The 22,832-nt window shown below is 46.0% G+C and overlaps 1 protein-coding gene across 1 annotated transcript in view; it reads right to left on the reverse strand.

The window, feature by feature from the left end:
- Window positions 1–22,832, reverse strand: part of TRIP11 (thyroid hormone receptor interactor 11) — a 485,462-nt gene that overhangs the window by 328,953 nt on the left and 133,677 nt on the right. The window contains exon 4 of the mRNA XM_086937682.1: window positions 21,389–21,658. Coding sequence (XP_086793808.1) covers window positions 21,389–21,658 — 270 coding nt within the window. The remainder of the gene's footprint in view (window positions 1–21,388; window positions 21,659–22,832) is intronic.

Here is a 22,832-nt window from a genome sequence, read left to right on the forward strand (position 1 = left end):
CCGCCTTAGTGAAGAGAACTTCCAAGAGGGCGGGTAGTTCTCCCCACTTTCAGCGGGAGGGGACACGTGTTAGACCTGGCATCCTTGGCGTGGTTTCCCCCTATCTTTTTGCCTCTACCTCCTGTATTTTTGATGCTGTGCTGGATTTAGTTTTTGCTTGTTTAGATGCTTTGGGCCCTCTGCCACCGCTGATCAGTGTCAAAGGGCAAGTGCTCCCCATGTAAATTGTTTTTGTGATTGGTTATCCATGATTGGCATACTTGTATTACCAAGAAGTCCCTAGTAAAGTGCACTGAGTGTGCCAGTACTGGTGATTCAAATGCTACTAGTGGGCCTGCAGCACTGATTGTGCCACCCACTTGAGTAGCCCTAAAATGGTGTCTCAGCCCTGCGACCGCAGCGCCTGTGTGCAGTCTGTGAACTGCCATGTCCTCCTGGTCAGTGTCCCCACTGACCAGGCCTAACCCTTCCCTTTCTGTGCACATTGGTCACCCCTATGGAAGGCCCAAGGTACCCCCTTGGGCAGGGTGCAGTGTATGTGAAAGGTAGAGCATGTACTAGTGCAGGTGACATACTCTGGTAGTGAATTACAGCCATTTTCGTTTTTCACTATTGTAAGGCTATCTTGTCCCATAGGCTATCATGGGGGATGCTGGCTATAGTGGCTACTAGCATATCATCCCATAGGAGCAAGATAGGACATAAAAGTCTGGTATCCCTGAACTCAGAATTTAATAACACATCTTTTAGAAAAGGTTGTTTTTAAATCCTGTGTTTGAGAACAGCACTTTTAGAAAGTAGCTGTTCTCTTGTCTGACCTTTCTGTGTGCTTTGGCCTGCTTGTGAATTGACTGTCTGGTTTGGGAGTGACAGGGGCTGGGGAGCCCGTAGGAGGCTGGCTGGGTCACCCCTAGGCTGAATGACTGCATCTACATCTTAAGTGGTGGGAGGGGATAGCACCTGGGCCTGAATAGAGCTGTGCCTGCCTTCCACAATGCTGGCTGTACCTCCTGCTGGGCGGCTGACGACCCTGCCCCTCGCTCTGAAAGGAAAGGAGAAGCCAGAAAACAAAGTGCTCAAGGAACACCCAGAACTGGTTCTGACCGGGCTCAGAGCCCTCCTGCACAAAGGGAACAAAGACTTTTAGGGGTATATGTACAGGACCTCTGACTACAGAAAATTAGATCATCCTGGAATCAAGAAGGGACCTCTGCCAAGGAGAAAGCTGAAACTGAAGAAGGAAGACTGTCCTGCTGTTGCTCTGCTGGACTGACCTGCTGTTGCTTTGCTGCCAAGGAGAGGGGAACGACTTTGCTTTGTGCTGTGTCCCCTTGCTTGAAGGAATCTCCAAGGGCCTGAGAGAGAGCTGGCTCCCTGTTATGAAGTCCCAGGAATCACAGGACTTCACCCCCAGCTTCCCTGAACTCTACTGAGAGAGTTCTGTCCTTTCTGGAGTGTGTGGCCCATGTGTGGTGCCTCTGAAAGTTGAACCTGTGTTAGGAAGCTGGAAACCAAGCTTTTAAAGTACTTTCTGCAAGTTTTGTAGCAAACCCGGCAGAGCGAGAAAATTAAAGCCAGTACGAAGACCGAGATCGTCGCAGCGCCTGTCGCCGCTGCCTGAAGACGTCGCACCCTTCGATAGCGGGAAGATTTCCGCCGCTGCGAACTTCATCGCAGAGCCTGTCACCGCTGGGTGAGATCACTGCATCAAGTCGCTTCGAAAATTGTCGCAGAGCCATCGCATCGAGGAGCTGCGAGAGGAAGATCGCCGCTGGACCACGCATCGTCGCCCCGGAGATCGTAGCAGCCCCCGAGAATCATCGCATCGTGCCATTGCGAGCATTTTCCTACGGAACCTCCGCACCGGATTCCATACAAGTCATCGCCTTCCTCCCCATACGGATCGGATTCATCGCTACACGCCGCTACATCCAGCGGAATTGTCGCTAACGCCTCCCCGGGGTCGCAGGAGTAACGCATCCTTGTTTTCCACCGCAACAGCTTCTGTTTTGGAACTTTGTCGCATTTAAAGGTACTGTTGGCTAAACGTGACGCAACTGTGAACTTTTCACGCAACTGTGGATTATTTTATCGCTAACGCTTAAGAACTCTTTTGCAACCATATTCTTGAACTGTGTATGTTGGATTTTTGTCGTTTTGGTCTTGTTTAGTTTAGATTAAATACCTTTATTTTTCAAAACTGTTGTGGAGTCAGTTTGTGGTGTTTTCACTGTGTTACTAGGAGTTTTGGTACAAATACTTTACACATTGCCTTTGATAAGCCTGACTGCTCGTGCCAAGCTACCAAGGGGATGGGCAGGGGTTATCTAAAGAGTGTTTCCTCCTTAACCTGACTAGAAGGAAGGGTCCCTATTTGGACTGTGGTACCTACCCCTGCCAACTAGAGACCCCCAGTTCTAACACTTATGATCTTTTATTGAAAGAAATCTGAAATACTATCACAGAACTCTTGAGAAAATTCCGAAAGGTCAGCTACATGGGGAGAGATAAGGGAGTTTATTATTTTGAAAAGATCCCTAGAAGATTTCAAAGATCCTGTGATCTTGGAGTAGTATAAACCTTTTCCCTTCATAATGGCTGGCTTTTAATCCTTTAGGCTTATGCAGTTTCCTGCCTAGAGGCTCTAAATTGGCATGCCATTTCCTCTCCTGCCTATGGCAGTCCTGTCTAATTTCTTCGAAGTCTTTCCGCAAACCAGGGGGCGGAGGGTTTTTTCCTCGCTGAGTAATGGATCCTAAGCGGGGCAAGGGAATCCATTGCCGCTAACACATGCCGTAAGAAATCAGCTGCCACAAGGTAAACATCAAGGGACCTAACGGGTTCAAAATTTTTAAAGAAGTTTAAAAATTAATCTTCGATAATAAGACTCATCAAGTTCCTCTTTCCCTCCACGTTTCTGAAACCTGGAGAAGAGAGCTCTGAAATTGAAGAGCAGAAATCAAAAGGGAGGGCGAAGTGGTCAGACCAGGTGAGGGGAATAGTATGACCAACCCTAATATGAGGGTCTTTAGAGAACACACCATCCAGAATATGCCCCGCACTATGGGTAGCATTCTTGACCAACTGTGAGAATCCCCATCCCCCCATGGCATCCACAAGATTGTGAGTATCCCTGCACTGCGTGTTGTCTAAATGAAAGTTAAAATCTCCCAGCAGCGTGAGATTAGATCCTTCTAAAACAGGTTCTAGGAGAGTACTACAATCATCATTAAAAGGCGCCCTAGGGCCTGGTTGTCTTTAGCATAACACTCCGGAGAAACTCTCAGTAGGGTTCAGGTTAATAGAGAAATAAAGGGCCTGAAAGGGATGAGAGTGGGCAGTGAGTGTTTGAGTCCGGCAAACCATGTCTTTCTTCTCTGTGAGGAATTCCAAGTCCCCCTCCCCGCCTGCCAACCCTATCTAGCCTAGCAAGCATATAGCAGTCAGGTATGGCGTCGACAAGGTCAGGACCTGACGCCTCAGAGGCCCATGTTTCCGTGAAAAAAGCCCAAGTAGGTCTTCTTAATGAGACAAAGTCTCTAAAGGCCACCTTGTTCTTATTTAACGATCTTACATTGATGAGGTACCCATGAGTTATCCGTTGTATCTGGGAGGGCCTGGAAGTCTGGTTGACCCTCAGGATGTTACAAGAGGAAGCATGGATAACGGAAATCCCACATTCGTTGCAGGCCAACTAGTTGGTCTTTAGCTAAGTATTCAGGGTCAACAGAGTGAGAGCAGGAAGTCCTTAAAGGCCATAACTCGAAGAGTGCCCCTCTAGAATAACTCACCCGTTCCTGCAGCTATGTAGAACAAGGAGCAGCAATTCCGGCACTGGGCACGATCTTGGCACAGACGGGCTTGCCTTTGGCTCGCCTTCGGCGTGCCGGCGGTGCGTCCGCTTCGCGCTCAGTGATTCATGCCAAATTTATACTCCCCGGCGCCTGCAGTGCTAACTCTCTGGCTCCGCCCCAAGGATTCCCCGGAGATGATCTGTAAGCGTGCCAGATGCCCTCCACAGCAAACGGGAGACCCGCGGTGGACCGGGGCGCTGGCAGCAAAAAAGTACAAAGAGCAGGCGAGTAACGTTAAAAGTAAGTGAACTGAATTGAAAAACAGCTTTAAAAACAAAGAAATGCAAAGTAGCGAACGGTCAGCTAGATAAGCACACAACGATCAACATGGACCTGCTGTCAGCGCGCGTCCGCTTCGCGCCCAGTGATTCATGCCAAATTTATACTCCCGGCGCCTGGAGCGCTAACACCCTGGCTCCGCCCCAAGGATTCCCCGGAAATTACCTGCAAGCGCGCCAGACGCCCTCCACAGCAAACGAGAGACCCGTGGTGGACCGGGGCGCTGGCAGCAAAAAAGTTCAAAGAGCAGGCGAGTAACGTTAAAAAGTAAGTGAACTGAATTAAAAAACAGCTTTAAAAACAAAGAAATGCACAGTAGCGAATGGTCAGCCAGATAAGCACACAACGATCAACATGGACCTGCTGTCAGCGCGCGTCCGCCATCCTAAGCAGTCCTGCATCCTATGCGACTAAATATGTTAGATTACGAACTAAGTTGCAACAAGGGGGGGTACTGGACTGTTCCTGAGCGTGACTAGAGGGAAGATTGGTTGGCGTGACCAAAGGTGTGGATTTGACACCCAAGGGCATCCATTTTGTTGGATGGATTGGCCTCACACACCCCGAAGGATGTCATGCTTCATCATCGGCGGTTGCTCCTCGTCGGGGAGGCGGTGCAATCCCCGACGGGCTCACCTCAAAGAGGGGCTCTTTGGCGGAGATCTTTTTCCAACTGCCTTATGGTGAAGTGCGGGTGTGTGGGCAGGGTGGTGTGTGGTAGTGAAAAAAGGGGATATTAAAATGTAGCTAAGGGTACCTGGAACGAATTTTATTCAGGGGGTCCCTCGCTGCAGTTAAAAACAGGGGGCTAGCTCACTAGGAATCAACGAGTTAATTCAGGTGAACCTAGATGGGGCTAGTAGTGTACAACGGTCGACATGTTTCTCGCGGTGGGCTGTAGTAACCCGCGATTCATCAGGACCTAAAAAAGGTGATTAAACCACATGCTAGTGTCATGTGTGGGTTTGTGTTTGTGTTACCTCTGTGTTGGTTGTCCTATACCTAAGTATAGAAGGGAGATAAAACAACAATAGTTAAAACAATATGCGTTATTTATACAATATGGTCACGCCAATGGGAAAGAAAAGTGAGCAAGCGTGGCATGCTATAGGTGTACTTGTGTTCTGAATCACAGTCGACACATGCCTAAGTGGTTAAGTGTGCCACCTATCTATAGTATGGCGTTCTCAACAATCACAAAGTGAGTGAAGTGGGTATTTCTGTGAAGTATGAGGAAGAGGATTTAAAACAAGGGATTTGTAATATACAAATGAGTCACATGCAATAGCTAACCAGGCTCTATAGTGTAGCTGGGTTCATGCCCATGATGATTATAGCCTATGCAAGTGTGCTACCCCTCCAACTTTAAGGGATTCAAAGTTTAACAAACATTCCCTTTGTCTACTCACCTAATAGTTAAGAACTACCTGCCACATGAGGGGTCGGCGGGGTGAGGCATCAGGGATGAGTCAAATAGTCAAGACTGGGTTATGGATTAAGACAAAAAAACAGAACACCACATCCAGGAGAGCATTAGTTAACTAGCTAGCAGTGTACACTCTTGCGAGTGGTTCCCATTATCAGTGGAGCCTTTCGTCACCTAAGAGCACTCACCTCTAGTCTCCTGCGCCCCGGCTGCTTGACCTACCCTTCACCGCCGAGCTCGAGTAGATGTGAGAGCTCGGCGGGGAGGGTTATTTACATTACATGCAGCGAATCACTACGGAGCGCGTGGCCCCGCCCAATTACGGGTCACGTGATACATGCCGTACGGGGGTCGGCCATTTTAAGCTAGTCAATCAAAAGGCTTAAGGGGCACTGGAATGTGTGTCCGTGCTTCTTGTGATTGTTCGTGTTGACCAACGCGGGCCCCTTATTACTGGTGTTTGGAGCGTGTGTGGTATTTAACGTAAGATGGTGAAACTTAGTGGTTATTTAGGCAATATGTAGCGGAGGAATCGCGCTACTAGAGATGTTAAGGCGGCCATGATGAGTGGTGTCACAGCACACGAGCCCCTGGGTAAATCACCTGTTTAACATGGTTTAACGGGGCGGACATCTTAGACTGGTGGAACTAACATATTAGCTGGATTTAATGTGCAGGCATCATTAATGAAGTGTGTCAGCCAGGTAAAAGGCACCTAAGATGCTGTGGCATATATTTTGTTCGTAATGTGGACGGTGTAATCGGCGGTGGGAGCCTTTGTTAGAGTGCTGTAAATACAGTTGCACTGTGCCATATGTGCCCATTGGTTCTTACAGATAACATCCCAAAGCTGGATGTAGGGCTGCCTAGGATTGTTTGCAACAGTGTGTCAGATACAGGTTGCAATGGCTCATAGCGATTGCCAAGGAATATCTTCATTGAGTCCCAGTCTGTCAGAGGATAGGCGGTGAACCCATCTCTGTTCCTTCCTGAAGAGGACATTCTGCGGTATGTGTGGTGTCTGCCGATACACTCGGGCAGCTAAAACTATACAGCTCTCTGAGACCTTTACATGGGAGCTGAGGCACCATACTAATTGCAACACTTCACACTGCGTTTACCTTCTCACGTGTCCTTGTGGTTTGCAATATGTCGGAATGACAACCCGCCCCATCAAAACTAGGATCATTGAACATCGGAGTAACTTCCGCTGCAAAAAGACACACACGAAGATGTGTAAACATTATGTAGACCAAGGCCACGATGAGGACTCCGTGAAGTGGGTAATAATTGAGTCTAGCCCTAATTGCCCAAAGAATGTCCTCTTCAGGAAGGAACAGAGATGGGTTCACCGCCTATCCTCTGACAGACTGGGACTCAATGAAGATATTCCTTGGCAATCGCTATGAGCCATTGCAACCTGTATCTGACACACTGTTGCAAACAATCCTAGGCAGCCCTACATCCAGCTTTGGGATGTTATCTGTAAGAACCAATGGGCACATATGGCACAGTGCAACTGTATTTACAGCACTCTAACAAAGGCTCCCACCGCCGATTACACCGTCCACATTACGAACAAAATATATGCCACAGCATCTTAGGTGCCTTTTACCTGGCTGACACACTTCATTAATGATGCCTGCACATTAAATCCAGCTAATATGTTAGTTCCACCAGTCTAAGATGTCCGCCCCGTTAAACCATGTTAAACAGGTGATTTACCCAGGGGCTCGTGTGCTGTGACACCACTCATCATGGCCGCCTTAACATCTCTAGTAGCGCGATTCCTCCGCTACATATTGCCTAAATAACCACTAAGTTTCACCATCTTACGTTAAATACCACACACGCTCCAAACACCAGTAATAAGGGGCCCGCGTTGGTCAACACGAACAATCACAAGAAGCACGGACACACATTCCAGTGCCCCTTAAGCCTTTTGATTGACTAGCTTAAAATGGCCGACCCCCGTACGGCATGTATCACGTGACCCGTAATTGGGCGGGGCCACGCGCTCCGTAGTGATTCGCTGCATGTAATGTAAATAACCCTCCCCGCCGAGCTCTCACATCTACTCGAGCTCGGCGGTGAAGGGTAGGTCAAGCAGCCGGGGCGCAGGAGACTAGAGGTGAGTGCTCTTAGGTGACGAAAGGCTCCACTGATAATGGGAACCACTCGCAAGAGTGTACACTGCTAGCTAGTTAACTAATGCTCTCCTGGATGTGGTGTTCTGTTTTTTTGTCTTAATCCATAACCCAGTCTTGACTATTTGACTCATCCCTGATGCCTCACCCCGCCGACCCCTCATGTGGCAGGTAGTTCTTAACTATTAGGTGAGTAGACAAAGGGAATGTTTGTTAAACTTTGAATCCCTTAAAGTTGGAGGGGTAGCACACTTGCATAGGCTATAATCATCATGGGCATGAACCCAGCTACACTATAGAGCCTGGTTAGCTATTGCATGTGACTCATTTGTATATTACAAATCCCTTGTTTTAAATCCTCTTCCTCATACTTCACAGAAATACCCACTTCACTCACTTTGTGATTGTTGAGAACGCCATACTATAGATAGGTGGCACACTTAACCACTTAGGCATGTGTCGACTGTGATTCAGAACACAAGTACACCTATAGCATGCCACGCTTGCTCACTTTTCTTTCCCATTGGCGTGACCATATTGTATAAATAACGCATATTGTTTTAACTATTGTTGTTTTATCTCCCTTCTATACTTAGGTATAGGACAACCAACACAGAGGTAACACAAACACAAACCCACACATGACACTAGCATGTGGTTTAATCACCTTTTTTAGGTCCTGATGAATCGCGGGTTACTACAGCCCACCGCGAGAAACATGTCGACCGTTGTACACTACTAGCCCCATCTAGGTTCACCTGAATTAACTCGTTGATTCCTAGTGAGCTAGCCCCCTGTTTTTAACTGCAGCGAGGGACCCCCTGAATAAAATTCGTTCCAGGTACCCTTAGCTACATTTTAATATCCCCTTTTTTCACTACCACACACCACCCTGCCCACACACCCGCACTTCACCATAAGGCAGTTGGAAAAAGATCTCCGCCAAAGAGCCCCTCTTTGAGGTGAGCCCGTCGGGGATTGCACCGCCTCCCCGACGAGGAGCAACCGCCGATGATGAAGCATGACATCCTTCGGGGTGTGTGAGGCCAATCCATCCAACAAAATGGATGCCCTTGGGTGTCAAATCCACACCTTTGGTCACGCCAACCAATCTTCCCTCTAGTCACGCTCAGGAACAGTCCAGTACCCCCCCTTGTTGCAACGATTGCCACGGGCACACACTGAGACTGGACCTTCCACTCCCTTGAGTGGTAATTGGTGCCCTTAGATCTAGCGATCTACCTTCTCCCCTCTATTTCAAACAGATTACGAACTAAGTCAGCTCGACTTACACTACTTTGACACTGCAGACTTGCAGTACCTAGCACAGTTCAGAAACATATAGCCAGACTATGAAGAAAGTCCAGACAGTGAAGTGCGCTTTTCTACACAAAGAGGCCACTGTCCGACGCATTGGTAAAGGCACTGTGGAAAGGTTGTTGATCGCGGGCACAAACCAATTCTGTTTCCAGCAAATTTCTATGCCACAATGAAAGACCACTGACAGGAGCTAGCTGCTACTCACAGTTACCATTTACAACTTGGAAGGACGCACATTATCTGTGCCGCTTGGGTTTTTCAGATATACCTTTGTAGATATTTGGCCCTGGGATCGTATTGGTCCCTGGAGTTTCCACACCGGAAAGTTCCTTATTCTAGTTACCCCAGTTGTGGTTTGGGTGATTCTGGTCCTGAATTGTCCTGAGAAGGCTCTATTTGGAGGCCGAAACACATTAACTCTTGCTATCTAGGACCAATACCATTTATCTTAAAGAAAGATAGATTAAAAAAAACATTGGGGTTTAGACCACAAAGCAATGTTGGATTCAATTAATTTGAGAGATGTACAAGTCAGTCAAATATGAATTAGCGTTGGTACCTAAAACTTTGTTTTCCATTAATGCCTAAAGAAGGGCCGATTATCCATGACTTTTGGACACCTTATTCACCTAATTTGAGTTATCACTTTGCTTCTTAATTTAGATATGTCTGCATACTGAATAGACCGATTGTAACACTAATTAATGTGTTGCAACTCACCACTTGTTGCTTTGAAATACTATTTCATTAGGTACATTTCTTCAATAGGAAATATTTCTTGCAGTCCTCCTTAATTTTGGTAGAGCAAATTCCTATTGATATATTTCACAAATTCTATTGATATAGTTCATAATTTATTGTAAAAATTAGGGAATTTTATTAGGCGGGTAGTTCCGCCAGAGGTTACAAATAGAAGTGGACCTCTTTCCAAGCTTTGTGCATAGCCATCCTACTTGAGCCATTTTCTTTATTCACATTTGTGGTGTAGTGCAGGCTCTAGAGCGTTATATGGGCTCCCCCTTCTTTCCCTATATATAGTTTTGGAGCTTTGGTTAAGGGGGCAGAGCGAATCAGACCCTGGCAGTATTGCCCAAGAGGCAATGGATTAGTTCATACATTGCTCAACTGCTAGATCCCAGGAGGAACCTCAATACTTCTCAGAGGACATTGCCCAGACTGTGCTTAGATTCTGTGCCAACCTATACACCTCCCTAAGGGCACAGAGTTCTTTGACTCAGGCTTGACAATAACCAGAGAATTTATTTAGATACCCCTTTCACCACAGGCATTATCATCCGGGTCATCCGGGGGAAGGCCGTTGCCCAGAAGACTTAATCACCCAATTCTATAATGAATACACTGAGGAGCTAGAGCCCCAACTGCTGTATAAATCGTCTAGAAGCGTCGATCACCTACCACCCTCAGTGAGGGAGACCCTTCTGATCATGCTCCTCAAGGCTGACAAACCACTGAATAAATGTTATACACATTGGCTTACTCTGTGATAAATTTGGACAACAAAACTATGGCAAAAATGATTGATGTTTGCATTCTGAGCCTCCTACCCAAGATTGTGAGGATGGACCAATTGGGATTTGTCCCTCAAAGCTCAACAAGTCAATCTCTGCAACCTCTTTGCTTTATTACACACACTAAACCAGCAGCTTCCGGTGAGAGCAGCATTCCTCGATACAACCAAAGTTTTCGATTCTCTGGAGTAGCCTTTACTGTCTGCTTCTATAGCGTATTGGCTTCAGACCTTCCTTTCTGCAAGGATTAAGTGCTGTACACACTCCCTACCGCCAGACTCCAAATTAACAGAAGGGTCTCTTGTCCCATTGCCATTATTAGAGAGACTAGGCAGGGACTCCCCCTCTTCTACGACATTGCCATGGAGCCCCTTGCAGCTCACCTACAGCAACAGTATGCTACAGAGGCCGTAATTACACAACACAAAGACTTGTTGTCTCCATGCCTGCGGATGACGTAACTTCATGTGAGAGACTGTCCTGAGGGGGCGGATGACGAGGGCGAACAACTCTTGCCAGCCGAGCCTATCTCAGGAATCGTAGACGGAGGTAACCAAAGGGTTAAACCTTTCGCCGACTCCTCTTACCTGCAAAAAGTAATAGACCCCGCCCTCAGCAGGAACCAACCACCGGCCAAAGAGACCGGTGAAAAGGACATCGCGGGAGAACAGGGCGAGCGCGAGGAAGAACCCGGTCTTTGAAAAACCCTTTTTCATTAAGATCCCCCCAGGTAGCTATCCACCTTTTTTTGAAGCATGTTATGACAGGGTACTTCATGTGTGACAGGAGTCCAGGGGCGGTAGAGGGCGGCAGCCAGCAGGGAGTATAAGAGACGTTTGTGCAGTCTTCTGGCCAGTCGCAGCCACGCAAGAGATGGTCATGCCATTGTGGAGAACGATCTATTTTCGCCAGGGATCTTCGCTTCCAGGAAAGACCCAGTAGGAAGTGGGGCCATGTATTCCTGTTCAACCGCTAAATGGGACATAAAGGGCGATGGTCTAAACCAAAAAGCCTTGAAATGGGCTTGGGCTGCCCAAGCTCCTTAATTTGTTTGTGAACATTCCTATCCCACTCACTAGGGTATTCCTTGTGTGATCTCTGTTAATTTAGTGTGTGTGGGCAGGTAGGCAGCCGCGACTGGCCTGGGAGGTACTGACCCTGCCTTACGAACAGGGGGGTGCATATGTGCCCCTGACATCAAACTGCATTACTACGGTGTGCAGGCAACTATGCAAATTAATGGATACACCCCATCCATTACCTACCCCACACTGCGATAGAGACAGACAACATGGACACAAGCCCCCTGCACACAGCCATCGGCACCGTCCCAGTGCGCCCATAGGATGAAATTGACACAATTCAGTGAATTGTATGGGCCAGAAACTGCCTCAGCCGCAGAGGCCGACTGGATTGCCTCTATTGTGGCCTCCCAATCGCCGGTCACCCTGCACAGCCCCCTGCAGCAGACAAGTCTGCTCAATGCCAGCTGCAAAGGCTGGCTATGGAGACAATGAGAGATCTCTATCAAGAGGTGAATTCTTATGCCTGGAAGACCTGCAGACTAGCACCCATTGCATACCACTGGACACTTTTCTATGCTACCGTCCGTGTAGGGCCTGCAGGACCACACTCTGTTTCCTCTCATGCGAGCCAGCAACAATGCTTTCTGTAGACTGCGTGCTGGATGATTCCTCCCCAAGGAAAATCATTACACACCTGTATTCCACAATGCAAGGTAAGGCCCCTGTGCTTAAGCCTAAAGCACTACAAAAATGGCAGACAGATCTGAGAGGTGATCCAACAGAAGAAAAATGGAAGTACTGATGCTCCCAAACTAGCATGCTATTGCCATATTATAGGCTATGACTCATTCATATAGAATTCTACATCGTACATATCATACACCAATAGGACTGCAACGGATGGGCCGGATATTGGAGGTGCACTGTGCACATTACGGACGACATTCACTGACTTTCACTCGCCTGAGACTGTGCAAAAGTAACGGAGCATTGAATTGCAGTCCTTAACTGCATAGACTTGGTGATAGCAAATCCTGTGCGTCGCTCATAGCCCTATTGAGATATGTTGTGGACATATCAGCCGGCCTCGGCCTACTGATAAGTCCTGTACTGATATGACTTATTACAAATGGAAAGGATGCAATACACAGGAGGAGACATAGCTGGCCCAAATTTGATGGCTGGCTTAAAGATGTGACCCACTGCCAGGAACAGCTGGAGGAATAATGGGCATGATGCCTGTGATAACTAGTTGTAAAGATATTGGGAGCCCAATAAGCACCTACTTTGCACTTAAGGTGAATCGAGAACATCCCTCATCAACCCAGGACTGTGCGCCCATTCCACTTATAGAACTGCTAAAAATGCATGGTTGTCCGGCTTCTCTTTCCTTAAACGATCAATGTGCAAGCACATTTATTATGTAACCAACAAAGTCCCATGCATTCATTGAAACTTTGATGAGTAACTTCTTGTTACGTTGTTGTTATAATTTTAAATCATGAACAGGGACCACTAGGTCTTCTTGCCTTTCCAAAGTAGCAAAAGTATTTTTCCTGTGGATCTGTTTTTTTAAAATGACAGAAAAGGTCCTGGCTTCATCAAAAAAGATGGAATTAACTACTGATTTCATCCTGAATATTTCACATCTGACCTTGGCTAAACACAAACCTTTTAAGAATGTCTCTTCATCAAAGAAAGCATACCACCCAAATGGGCTGTCCTTCATAACTAATAACACACATTCCTCAGTCTTCAATAAAGAATAAGTAGCTAAAGCCTTTCTATGGAAGGAATAATCAGAGGCATCTGTTCCATTGCTTCGCAAGTGAACGAAGAATGCCAACAACCGAGGAACAAACAAGGATAAAAGAGAGAAAAAATACAAATCAGGTTGGAAAAGTAAACAGAAGAAGAACACTGCATATTTCTGTACAACCAAAGACACAAGGTTTTTTACATACCAGAGGTTTTACTCTATACATCTGACCTTAAAGACTCACAATAAGATCACTAAATGACTTAATGGTATGTGTAATTATCGAGCTAATATTGTGCACAAATGCTAGAATACCAAAACATCACCTTGCAACACAATCACATAGAGTAAGATAGAGTAAGATGACAACATAAACTAACACAATATAAAGATGCTTTAGAACCTGAAAACCAAATTTGCTCTAATACAGTACAATAAGTCTTATGACATGACAGACATATTTAGCAGACACTGTTTATTTTGTTCTGTTTTAAAAGTAAACTTAGAAAGATGGTGCAATGATTAGGGAAAGAGATCCCATAATGTATCTCCTGCAACGCTAAGTAGCTTACCTCAGCCCTTTCCAAACACCCCAATGCAATGAAAACACCTTAGCCTATTGCCCTGTATCCTTATCCTCGTAGGCCCTTACACTTAAACCCTTAGGCGTGCCCCTTACCCCTCAAGGATTACCCTAAATCCCTTGCCCATACCCTCAACATTTCACCTCTTACCCTTTTTTTTATCTGTTTATTACATTTTTTTGATTATGTCATATTACAATATCAGGCATAGTAAATTCACAAGGGTGTTGACAACATAATTAGCAGCAAAATAAGAGATGCTCAGGATCCCATTAGGCTGGGGGCATACACCCTGGAAGGTCTAGTTTTTACCAGCCAATACAGCAATACACAACTTATCTTATATCATAATTATGAATAAAGAGAGAGAGGAGGGGAGGTAGATACCTCCGATATGTGAATAGCCATGACATTTTATGGCAAAGACGCCAAAATTAATCAGAATGTTTTAACTGCAAGTAACCAATTACCTCAAAAAGAAATAGGAGTGAAAATTGAGGGGAAGGATGGAAGGAAGAGGGGTGGGAGTGGGAGTGAAAGGGAAACAGGAGGGGTTTCGCCACATCTCCCAACAGTCTCAATTCTTCCTTGGTGGATTTACATTTTTACAGTGAATATCGGCCATCACATAGTACATCTCGACATACATATAGCTGAACAGCTCAAGTATCAGGATTATGGGTCGTGTAGATGCACCTAATTAGATACGATCAACAGGCGTCAGAGTCACTAGATACTGTCTCAGGGTATAATGAAACCTGGAGGGCAGTTAGGATAGTGTTCTAATTAGCTGAAAAAGGGTATTTACGCAGGCCCAAGTTGTCCTCCCTGCGAAGAGACACTAAGTCCGTTCCAGCCCAATGGAGGATTGAGTGTGCTTCGATACTATAAAGAAGTCTAAAAAACGTATAGTGGCCCTATATTTCTTTCTTTTTTTTTTTTTCTGGGAAGTTAAGGCGGTGACTGCTCATATAAAGTTACCATCAAGAAGGTCCTGATTTATGCAGTAAATCCGCAGACCCAAGTGAGTTAGGTTGAGAGCAAAGGGGAACAGTCAAGACTTCCCCTAGTTTACATGCGGCCCAGACAGATGTACGAATCGCGTAAGGTCATCAAGTATTTTGCTTGGGACAGAGCAGACATCTCTGACACCTCATCTGCATACAGCAATATAGCATGAATTAGAAAAACTCACTGGAATACCCAGGTTGCTGCTGAAGATCGCTTGGCAAGAGCCAATAGTTCTATTGCTAAGGAGAAGATCGGGGGAAGAAGGGGCAGCTGTGTGGAGTGCCTTGCGAACCCGAATTTATGCAGATATAAGGCCTCCAGTTCTAACCCTTGAGGCTGGTTTGTCGTACAGGAGTTTCACCAGGCACAGATATTGAGATCCAATGCCATAGGGAGAACTTCAAAGAGGTAGGACCACTCAAGAGTGTCAAATGCCTTCTCTAGTTCAAGTACCAGGCATCCTCAATGTGGGCAGGACCAGGCGGCATATATGGAAAGAGTCAGAAAAGGCAGGGTCAATTAAAGGAGATAGTGTGTGCCAGAACAAACCCGTTCTGGTTCTGCATGTATCAAAGGGAGTATTAATGGTGCAAATTTCTAGGCTAATATCTTAGCCAGAATTTCTTAGTCTGTATTCAACAGTTACAGCGGTCGGTGAAAGCCGAGACTAATGGGATTCTGATCAGGCTTCAGGGAGATGAGCCTGGTCTTGGATAGAGAGTCGGGAAGGTGGGAGGATAGGAGTGCCTTGTCATATACCCTCTGAAGATGCAGAGCTAGAAAATCCAACCAAGCTTTATAAAATGCAGATGGGAAGGCATCCGGGCCAGCCCTTTTCCAGTAGCGAGGGTCCGCATCACTCCCGAATTTCCGTATGAGTAATGGGGGCATCACAGTCCGGTTATTGAATTGGCGTCAATTTAGAACAAGCATTTACAATGCAATAGGTCTCGCATTAGGAATGTGTGAGCTATTAGTATTGTAAATGACTTTTTTGTTTAACATGTGTTGGCTTTGAAAATATTTACATACACATGCTAGCTCTGCACTTATTGTCACTTTCACTCATTGTGCATTCACTATCACACACACTTACACTAATTTCAATGGAGTATTTGCTGCATTTAATAAAGTGCAGAAAAAAAACATTAATAAGTCTACCTACATTAGTAGATCCAAAACTTCTTTGCCCTATACCTCTCTCGATATTATCAACTGTTAACCTTTCTTTACTTTTTGTAGATTCTCCTCTTCCTTCTATTACCTTGTTTTGGTGTACCCATAGTCTGTACTAACTCAGCCAAATGTAACCCAATCCATCTCTAATCAATTATTTTGTGAACATTGTATTTAATCCTATTCAATGTGCTTGATGGGAGCATCAAACCATGTTGGAAGTAGTGCACATAAAATTCAGGCTGTAATACAGTAAACACAGGCAAAAGTCACAGAAAATATAGATCATTAATTCCAATTAAAAACATTTTTATAGCCTAAGTCAGGTAGCACTTTAAACAAGGAAGAAACACATTTATTAGCAGCATAAATAGCCTCGGAGTAGAGGCAAGTGTAGTTAGGCCTGTGGGCAGAGGCACATCAAGTTTGCCTCAATAAAGAATATTATAAAATTAACTATCTTCAATATTTGATCGGGACATTTTAGCCCCATACTATGCATATTGTTAGATACAAGACAGTTGTAAATGAGTCACCCTTACTAGCATCACAGACTGCCTCGGAGACGAGGCAAGCTTAGTAGGATAAAGCGTGAGTCTGCTTTTAGTGTATAAGGGCAGAGGCAGCAAAAGTTCGCTGGAAATAATGGTAGGAATGTGAGCGGTGACCTTCGCTCTTTAGATCACTTTTAATAGTAGCCGATGAGTTAATACCAATATTTAGAATGGATTACCATGAATAATATGAGGCGGATCAACATCAGGTTATCAGTTTTCGAATATTGCCCCGGAGAAAACATTAGAGACGATGTTTAAATAAAACTTGATTAAAAAAAAAAAGATAGGTTCACCATGTGTGCACATCCACCAATCAGAGGGGGGCTCTGACGGGTGGTAGGAAACGTGGTGTCATGTGAGTGTAGTAATCTATTGGGTATTAGCAGACATTGTTTAAATAGAGACAATCAGGACTATTGATCGTGATATACTACAAAAAACGACACCCGTGTTCCCGGTAGCACGTTGCAGACCTATCGGTAAGGTTATTAGGAACAGCTAGACGGGCGGTGGTATGAGAATTTTTGCGACATAAGGAAGTGGCATATCAAGCCGAGCCGCTTCGTTTACACTGCCTCGTGTTGTTTGCCCTGTATTAGGCTGGCTGCACGTTTGAGAAGCGGAGTGACAGCCTCGCTGGTCCGCCGTAGTTAAAGCCGAACACGGGGCCCATTACCTAACCGGGATCAAGGTAAAAATAAAGGAAGGCGTGACCTAAGAGCACAAGTTATAAATGTATTTCTTAAGAGGTAACCGCGTACCTTGTGGATATGTTTTACAGACCCGAGGGGAGCGCTGTGGTTTTACAATATATACGTGGGATTTACAGAACACAACCGAGATCGAAGTGTATAAATAGGTGATAGCCACGAACGATCAAGGTGAGGGAGTTTATTTCAAGTTAAATTAAGGTGACTCCATGTCAGACTTAAATAGAGGGAGAAACGTCTAATTTCAATTATGAAACAAGACTCAAGTTGTTTACGCGCACGCGCGCTATAAATAACCAGGAAGTCAGGCATCCTTGCCCGTGACATGGGCAGGGCCTGTGACGCGGCCGGAAGAGGCCGGTGTTGCTCGTTGATGCGGGGCTCCCATCATGGAGGGAGAGCCCCGCAGTAGCGTGAAGATCCAGAGAAGTACCGGAGAAAAGGAGCGCAGCGACAAAAGAGCACGGTGAGTGGAGGGGGGGGGGGGATATGTGTGTCTGTGTGTGCGCGCGCGTGTGTGTGCGCGTGAGCCCCGTGAGTGGAGGGGGAGGGGGGTGCGTGTGTGTGTGTGTGTGCGCGTGTGTGCCTGCCTGTGTGTGTGTGTGTATGCCTTGGGGGGGGGGGGGGGGGAGTGTGTGCGGGGGGGGAGTGTGTGTGCGCATGCGTGACTTTGCCTGTTTGCCTGTGTGTGATTGCGAGAGCATGTGAATGGCAGACAGGGGATGTGCACGGCTCCATGCGCGCCCTCGAGGAGGAATCTGAGACAGCAGAGGCTCGTCCCCGAACGCGGTCTCAGATTCCTCCGAACACGCCAACAAAAGTTGTCGAACAGACAAAGCATGCTTCGCATGCTTTTTAGGTCTGCTCAACCTAAAAAGGTAGCTCACACAGGAAGCAGTTGCTATCTGATTTAGACACAATGAATGTTGATTATTATAGTGAGATGTAATGGAGAACCATTTCCATGTGAATTGCGGGAATTTCATGCTGTGTCTCTCACCTCTTACCCTTAATCCTTTACTATTAAACCATTCCCCACATTGTTTCATTGTATAAATTACAATGAAATGACAAACAATGAGATGGTCTACAATAATACTGTAGTTTACAAGGAAAGCCTATTATGAAAAAAATATAAATGGTATGTTCCCTCTGCCGAAAAGGCCTCAGCCATCTCCAACAGCAGAAACCCTTGACCCAGCCATAAAACTACCAGGTCACAGTGATGGTGGCCCCCCGGTTGGTGGGTCATCCAATACCGGATTTCTTTGCCCAGCTGGAAAAAGAAAAAACAGCCCGACGCACAGGATGAAAACTTCCCTGCAGGACATGGTGTTTTTTTTCCTGAACAAAATGCCTACTTTGGGGATTTGTTTCAGAGGGGAAAAAAGAGTCACCAGAAGAATATAGCTCACACTCAGCATTCTGCTCTACCTTCTGTGCATCCGCTGTACCAGTGGATGTTCTAAACACTATCTCTGTATTCCACGCAAGTGTCCTTTGTGAACTGATTCCCTCTATGTCACGCAACATTTTATGAAAAAAAAAACACTATATTTTTTAATTTCGTGTTTCTGGTTGATTTTTTCATACATGCCCATGTATATGAATGATTTTTTGTACATGATGTACACAAAAATAGCCTTTTACTTCAGCACTGCAGAATATTCTTTGATTTTCCTAACAACTAGACTGGAAGTACAAGCTCATTCTTTGGTAGCAGAAGAAGTGGTTAACAGGAGAATATCAGGACAATTGTGGACCCAAACAATCAATCAGGATTTATAGAGAACGCAAATTACCCATGAGGGTATCCAGGAACTTTGTCCAGGGTGCTCAGTGGCTTTAGTTGAAGAGCCAGGTCTGGAGTCCCCTTCTGAATTCCTGGACAGAGGAAGAGGTCCTTTGTTCCAAGATTTTGCAGCGAAGTAGGAAAAGGAACAACCTCCACTGTTGCTGCAGTGGATGCAGGGGGTGTGAGCAAAGGGAGGTGGAGCACTGGAGTCTGTGGAAGCTCAGGTTGTGGGTGATGAACGCTTGTCTTGGTTGTGAAGGGCTTTGTAGGCATGCGTCAGGATCTTGAATTGACATCTCTTAGGTACTGGGAGCCAGTGGAGTTTCTTCAGGTGGGGGGAGGTGTGGGTACATCTGGGAGGTTAAGGATGAGTCTGGCTGTTGAGTTCTGGGTGGCCTGAAATCTCTTCAGGAGGTGGGGTGTAATTCCGGCATAACGAGCGTTGCTTTAGTCCAGGCGGCTAGTGACGAGGACTTGAGTGGCGATACGTCTGGTGGATATAGGGATCCATTTGAAGATCTTACGAAGCAGGCGGAGGGTGAGGAAGCAGGAAGCAGAGATTGTGTCACTTTAGCTCTTCATGGTGAATTTGCTGTCCAGGATGATGCTGAGGTTTGGGGCTTGGTCAGTGGGGGTGGAGGAAAGTCCCAGGTCGGCGGGACACCAGGAGTTATCCCACTGTACGATGGAGTCCCCGAAGATCAGAACTTCCATCTTGTTTGGGTTGAGCCTGAGGCAGTTGTCTTGCATCCAGTTGGTGACACTGATCATGAGGAAGGTGAAAGCTGGCCTTCGTGGAGGGGAAAGGGGGTCTTTGGAAAATCCGAAGATGAGCTGGGTTTGCCTTGGGAAATGAAATTGTCTGGTGGCGAGTCTGGGGCAGTAGTGTAGGTGAAGTGGACAACTGCGTGGTCTGTCTAGGTGAGCTCGGTGGTGTGGCTGTATTTGACTCTGTTGCTGGTGGTTAAGATAGGATCTAGCATGCGTACTGCGAATTGCTTGGGGTCGGTGAATATCTGAGTAAGGCCGATGTTGTTCATGCTGTCCAGAAGGTTGATGGTGTTGGCATTATTGGGGTCATTGAAGTGGAACTGGAGGTCTCCGAGATAGATATAGGGTTCGGTGTCAATAGATTAGGAGGGGTGATGAAATCGGGTATTGTGTGACAGAAGACAGGGTGCGGTCCTGGCGGTCTGTAGGCAAGAGGGCCTGTGATGGTGGTTTTGCCATCTATTCTGAGCTGGAAGTTGAGGTGATCCATAATCGAGGTGTCATCCGTAGTGGCTGTGCAGTGGATGGATTCCTTGTGGATGATGGCAATTCCACCCCTGAGTTTGTTTAAGTGAACAAACTTGTAGCTGAGGGTGGGGTTGAGCCATGGCCTGAATGAGGAAGATTATGTCATGGGCAAGGGCAGTGATGGTGTCCCAGATCTCGGTTGCGTGCTTGCAGAGGGACCAGGCATTGATCAGGAGGCAGTCGTAGTGGCTACAGGTGAAGGGTCCTGCAGTAGAGCAATGAGAGGTATGGCAACAGTTTCTTGATGCAGGGTCTGGGGTTCAGGACAGTAAACTCAACTCCGGAGTAGCAGCTGATGGCAGAAGATCCAGCGTTCCTGGTGCTGGGTGCCGTCCAGGTGTGGATGAGCGCTGACGGCTTGCCTTTGGAGTACCGGCAATGTGGCCACACTGTTGCCTCCATGAAGTAGGTCCGTGGAGGGCCACAGGTGAGGGGGGAGGGGGAAGAGGGGAAGAGGGGCTCAAGTGAGGCTGGAAGCGGGTGGTGGGAAGATGAAGATGGAACAGCGAAAATGGCCAGAACGAGGTAGCCTAAAAGAGGCAAAAACTAAATATCTAAAATAAATGTAGGAGAAAACAAAATAACTAACCTAAAGCACCAGACAGTCAGGAGACAGAGCCTGATAACTGTTTTGACAGCTTTTTTCAGACAAAATTTGCTAGAAAAACAGACAATTGAGGTTAGAAAATTTAGTGTGTCGCTGGTGTTGTAGGGTGCGCTATACAGGAGCTGCTCTCCACCCAAACTTGGGAACTACCCAGAGTTCTCTGCTTCTTTTTTGCATAATTTACTTACACACACACACTGCTATTTTTTTCTTTAAGCAAAATTCTCAAGGCACAAAAGACAGACTACTGTATAAAAAATAACTCAAAGATTGAGAAGAACAACTACATTAAATCAGAAAATAGTGTTACCTGTGCCAATTGCTTCCAGCGAGTGACCTCTGCTTCAAGTCTTGACACTTGATTAGATAATTTGTTTATTTCTTGCTGAGACCAAATGACATCTCCAAAATCCATGTTATCTGCCTGGAAATCTGATGCATGATGGTGCATGGAGCTAAAGGTAGATGTGGCTGTGCCTGGAGAAGAGGTGCCAGATGCTCCTAACTGTGCTGCTGATTGCAGAGTTTGAAGTTGATCTTGAACTGCAATTTGCCGACTTTTAAGATGGCTGATCTCCACCTACAGATGCAAAAAAAGTTAAAGCATAATTGCACATTCTAGAAATTACCAACTCTAAGTCAGGACCACAGTTAAGGATTATGCATGACTTTTTCCACTTTATTTACCCAGCAGTTTCAGCAAAATAGAAGACAGAAGAACAAAATCATCCAGGACTACATCTTCCATAGGTATAATGATTCACTACCCTTCAACCAATGATTACAGTCTTTCCAGTTACATAAGTAACAAAAAGAATAAACCCTTCCTCTTTCTTTGCTGCTAGGCAGACACATAAATGTTTTTCTCTTTGGCTATTATGTGGGGAGACCTGGTATCGCTAACAATGTGGGGTCATACCTGGTAGCCCAGTGCATGCATCACAACCCAGGTATAATCCCTGAATCCACAAAAAGGTCTCCCCCACTACTCTCCCTTGGGTCAAGTGCATATCGGGATGCTTCCTTCTATCCTTTTGACAGGGTCAAAGTGCACACTTAGAATCTTCGACACAGACCTCAGGAGAAGTTAATGTAAGATAGGGGCATTCCACAAAGCACTTGCTCAGAGAGTAGGTGGAGATGTTTGGTGACGCACTCAAAAGTCTACATTCTAACTCCATGGGTGGCACACCTCCATAACTCAGAGCACTGACAGGAGAGATCAGCACCCCCTCACTCATGGCTTAGATCCCTGCCCACCGGCCAAAGTAAAGTTATTTTCAACTTCTGCCTCACTCCCTTGGCAATATTTTAATTCCACATCTCTGCCTGCCCACAGGAAGAAGCCCAAGGTTATGTCCCCAAGACAGCAAAGAATGCTGTTATCCACCTATAAATGCAACAACAAAAAACAACATAGTAGCACATTGTAAGAGTTTTTATTTGGGGGGGGGGGGGGGGGGGTAAGTACCCAACTCAAGTAATAGTTACAAACCCTGTCAGAGAGAACCCCCAAAGTCACTAAATTAAACTGAGCTCAACACCCTGGTAGCTATGGCACAGTGCAGACACGCATAACGTAGAGGCAATGTTTGAAGTACTTCTGCAGTAATGAAACAGTAAGAAAGTTGAAAAGCATAACAATAAAAATCCCAAAATTAATTAGGAAAACAGAGTAAAATGTAATCTAACAAATGACACCAAAATGACAAAAGTCCAATAAGGTGAACCAGAGATATACATTTTAAAAATTA

Source organism: Lissotriton vulgaris, chromosome 9 (genome assembly GCF_964263255.1).
Source record: "Lissotriton vulgaris chromosome 9, aLisVul1.2, whole genome shotgun sequence".
Classification (NCBI taxonomy): Eukaryota; Metazoa; Chordata; class Amphibia; order Caudata; family Salamandridae; genus Lissotriton; species Lissotriton vulgaris.